The sequence below is a fragment of the Papaver somniferum genome, chromosome 2 (genome assembly GCF_003573695.1).
Source record: "Papaver somniferum cultivar HN1 chromosome 2, ASM357369v1, whole genome shotgun sequence".
NCBI classification, from domain to species: Eukaryota; Viridiplantae; Streptophyta; class Magnoliopsida; order Ranunculales; family Papaveraceae; genus Papaver; species Papaver somniferum.
Window position 1 is genome coordinate 93,174,985 of NC_039359.1, and position 4,559 is coordinate 93,179,543.

Genomic DNA, 4,559 nt, shown 5'->3' on the forward strand with positions numbered 1-4,559 from the left:
CATTTTTCCCATTGTAAAAACTACTGTGAAGGATATATAAGCATTTTACCATTATATCATAACATTTTACCATTCATGGCTGTGGATGCTCAGAGGAACTAACTATAAGCAAGGCCAAGAAATCACTGGCATCAGTTGTTAACTCTGGCCAAGCACTATGGTAGCTTGTCAGCGAAATCCGAATATTATGGTGCATCACTTGGCTTTAATTGGTGATTTCGCTTGGGTTCGTTAAAGGGAGGAGTAAATATGTTTCTCTTTTAAGCTAAGAGATGGGTCACAGAAGCTTTTTCCGTATCCAATTCTTTTATTTAACACACCTAAATTTTAGGGATTTCTCAGATCTAAAAAACAGTACACAGAAACTCTATGATGTCCCTAAACATAGTAGCTTGGCTACATTTGAGCTATAGCCAACTGAAACGCCCGACCATAGTGCTTGGACTTATATCCATACAAATATAAGAAAGGCTTCTTACTAAGACTCGTATTTACTTGTACAACTAATCATAAGCCAATGTGGAAGACTCGAGCACCAAACAAGTGAACTGTATACAACACTATATGTTCAAGAAGTAATACTGAGTTCATATCAGTGTTACCTGCTCATAAGAACCAGAAATTTACAAAAACATCAAATCTTCAGCTGGATAGAATCAGAGAACTACTGGAAAATAGCAACATGGAAACAACCTTTTAAATCATCAAATACTCAATTGAACCCTTGAATCATCAAACTCAAATTTTGAAAACAAAAACTGGGAATGGACTCCCCTGCTTCAACCGCTAATTCCAGAGCAAGAGTGCCCATTCACAGCCTTGTTCTTCAAACTTCTAATCATTTAATACAAGAGCCACACAGAAGTACCGTAAAAAATTAATCTAGTAGCTGATTATCAGAGTGTATACATTTTGATCGTTACAAAAAGGTAACTCAAGTAGCTGAGTAGTTGGTTTGACAGTGATATGATGTCACCTGCCGAAACATTTCAGCACTGAAGAGGTAAGAGTTGAAGAAAGAAATCTCATTCCAGCCGATCCTCCTGGGAAGTATGAAATCGTGTAATATGAAAGTGCAAGGACCTAATCAAAGACCAAACAAGAATCAGTATCAATACCCAATTTTCCACTTTAATAAAAGATGACAAATGTGATCTTATGGTGATAAACACGAAGATTTCTTTGAATACTTCAAATGCAACTGCAGATACCAAAGGAAAAGAATAACACCAGAAATTGATCAGGTGCTTCTTTTCTTCATGCCAAAGAATGATACAGAACAAAGAAGAGAGAAAAGAATTTGAGATGGAAAGAGAAGGGGTTGGATACCTGTAGAACAGAGAAGAGCACAGACAAAATGTAACTATGAAGCACCATGGACACATAAATGGTACCAACCATAGTTGCAATGAATCCCAAGGTAAAAGGAAGTCTCTGCATAAAAATACGAAACAAAGACAGAAATAGAAGTTTCAGTAAAGTAAAATCAAGTTAAAACATTAGTGGGATCTAACTTCTTAGTTAGATTGGATACCTCTTTCGATGACATGTGCGCAAGCTGATTCTTTGGACCTTTAAGTGCGAAAAATGATCCTATGATGAAAATACAGCCAAGGGTAAAGCAGATAGCAAATTTTTGAGGCATCAACACCATTACTGGAAGGAACATCGTGAAGGCTATAAAAACAAAGAAAACTCCAGCAGCCAAGAGCAGCCCAAAGTACATGAGAGATTTCCCTGAAGGAACGCTGCTGGTAGCAGAACTGAAGCTCCCAGAGACTCCTCTTGAAACCCTGCAAGATTATTAAACAAGAAAATTTTAGGCACGCTAACATGGACGCATGGAGAGAAGAACCAAACTCACAGAAATTGTCAGTACTCTGTAGATCCTTCAAAGAATTAACTTTTACCTAACTGCTCTTTCCATACAAAAAGCGACCAAGTGCCATAATCAGAGTAACGCCAAAAGAGTAAAATACCATATAAACTAGTAAAGAAAATGAAAAAAATGCGAGAAATCACAGCATTCGAAACATGTATCACTCGCTCGTATAGCGACAGGATAAAGCACGTTACACCTCACACATTGCAAGCCTCGGAACTTATAACTATTGCAAGCTTCAGAACTCCCAACTCAGGAACTATATAAATCATACATTTTCCTAAAGCAGCTCTTCGAAATGATGCTTCACACTATACAGCTGAGAGGTAAAATAATTTCACAATGAACTATAAAATTCTCAGAAATGTTTTACCCCTGTCTAACAAGACTTTTGTAATATGCACAACCATTGGGATTGGAAAGGAAATGACAAAGGCCAAAAGCCAGAACTTTGTGGTACTTCCATGATCCTTCAAACCCCGTATTCACCTTCACGCGAGACTTTTTCTATTAAGTAATCTCTAAGCCTAAGGAAGTACCCTGTTAACTGTCATTCATATTGTAATATTAATAAGGACTCTTGAGGTCCTACTAAGCAGATAGATAATAGGAATTGCTTTATTACTTGCCCAGGAAGGAATCACTTTAACGGTTGAGCTTAAGGAAAACAATTTTCTGTCTGGGGTTTCATTCATTAATTCATTTCCATTGCTAAAAATAATATCATTTTCCTACATGGTAGACTTACTCTAACTACTCCATTCATTATCCATAATTATCTCGTATAGAATTAGCTTTTCTTTGGAACAACCAATAAGATTGAGAAGATATAGAACAGTTTATGAGTCCATATTATAGTCCCGATACATATCTTTTAGAACAAGACATTTTAACCTTCCATACTACTTTTCTAGTATAACTTAAAAAGCATATTCATTTAAGGATATCTATAATCCAAGAGACGTTTCAGGCAAGGCGCAAAATCAACAATTTATAACTAATCTTTAGTCCATAAACAAACCATCCCCTATAAACACCGATGTATTGACACACCATTATACGCCATAGATATCTAGTTTCTGAATACTTCGGGGTTAAAAAACAAGAAATCAAGCATTTCAAGAAACCCAAAAACATTGTATCCAATGTAATCATGAATTTGCATCACTAAATCTAAAACAAGAATGTCCCACCAAACTAAGAAATTTTTCCTAGCTTATCATTCCACAGAGGCAAGAACACAAATATATGACTAAACAATGTACAAAGAATTTCAAACGAACAGTAAGGTCCACCTACTCTTATTTCTAGAATCTAGACAGTTCTTGGTATCCATGGCTGTTGGCATAACGAAATTGCGTAAGTTTGCAATGACCATTTTTTAAGTTATCAAATGTAGTATAGACAGCAATGTATATGCGAAGAAAGGGGTTTACAAGTTTGTATGTTCTGAAAGAGGTGTCTAAATGATCACAGTCTTCTTGCCTCTTATGCCAATCGATATGACTACGATCTAACGTCTATCACCTCAAAAGTAACACCATTACTTAACAGTGGCATCACTGCATAATTTGATGGATTACCAAAGAACAACCCTAGACTTCTTTAATTTGCATTTTACAAGACGAATCTAAACTAAGAAATCCCAATGTAATTTCACAGGCTTAGGTTAAAAAATGATCTCAAGATCCAAATTCGATTTAAAAACCCCAATTCATCATGAAATTAAAGAAGGAGGAGTCTAGAGATGAAGAAACTTACACGTCAAATGTACCAGAGACTTTATCATTGGCAGTTCTCACAGCAGCTTCAAGATCAAACCCTAAACTTGAAGATCCTCCTCCGGTTTCTTCAGTAGCTTGAGAAGCTGCATAGGAATTCCAATCTGCGAGTAATGAAGAGGATTTCTGCTGCGGATCCTTGCTGCTGCTACTTGGACCTCCGGTGAACCAAGATTGTGCTGTTTCCATAATTCTGTGGAGCGATTGATTACTGGAGAAGCCCCCAGATTAATGAGCTTATCTGAATTTAAGATCGGAAAAAAGTTTATCTGGTTTCCAATCGGTCTAAGAAATCTGTTATGGTTTCACTTACGAGTTTTGGAACTTTTGATTTAGTGACCAAACAAAGAGAGAATAATTGTACTGTTCTATCCTAACAGTTTAGAACCATTTATTGGGTGTCCAGAATATGGTGCCTGACGACCGCCTAGTGCAGTAGATTATGGTACTGGACTACTGGAGTTGGGCTAACGCTGAAGGTGGTTCGACTTTCCGCTGAAACTAGATCCTCAACTGGCGACTCTTCTTTTCCTCGGCAATGTAAGTTATTGTGTTTGATAATAGAGAAAGGAACCAACGATTCCATGGAATCAGTTCCGGAGGGAGACAAGGAAAGACTTTTCATGGGAATCTTTGAAATTAAGTTTTAAAACATATTTTAGACCACGCTTTTTTTACAATTTCATGAAAATAGATTTTCGATCAACTGGCGACTCTTCTTTTCCTCGGCAATGTAAGTTATTGTGTTTGATAAAAGCACGTTATTTTCATGAAAAGATGTCAAACTCTATGGAATTTACTCTTATTAAACACAACACCAAGAAATGGTTTATGAGTTATGCAAAAACACCAAGAAATGTTTCATTATGAGAAACGTTGAAAACCATTAAACAAAC

At 36.5% G+C, this 4,559-nt stretch overlaps 1 protein-coding gene across 1 annotated transcript; it reads right to left on the bottom strand.

Annotated features, from left to right (window-relative positions):
- Window positions 1-665: 665 nt before the first annotated feature.
- LOC113348426 (protein transport protein sft2-like) lies at window positions 666-4,127 on the bottom strand. Its single transcript, XM_026592189.1, has 4 exons — window positions 3,644-4,127; window positions 1,535-1,793; window positions 1,330-1,434; window positions 666-1,083 (listed from the first exon to the last, which is right to left on the bottom strand). The coding sequence occupies exons 1-4, from the start codon at window positions 3,850-3,852 to the stop codon at window positions 973-975; spliced, it is 684 nt and encodes a 227-aa protein (XP_026447974.1). The 5' UTR covers window positions 3,853-4,127; the 3' UTR covers window positions 666-972.
- Between the last annotated feature and the right edge of the window lie 432 nt (window positions 4,128-4,559).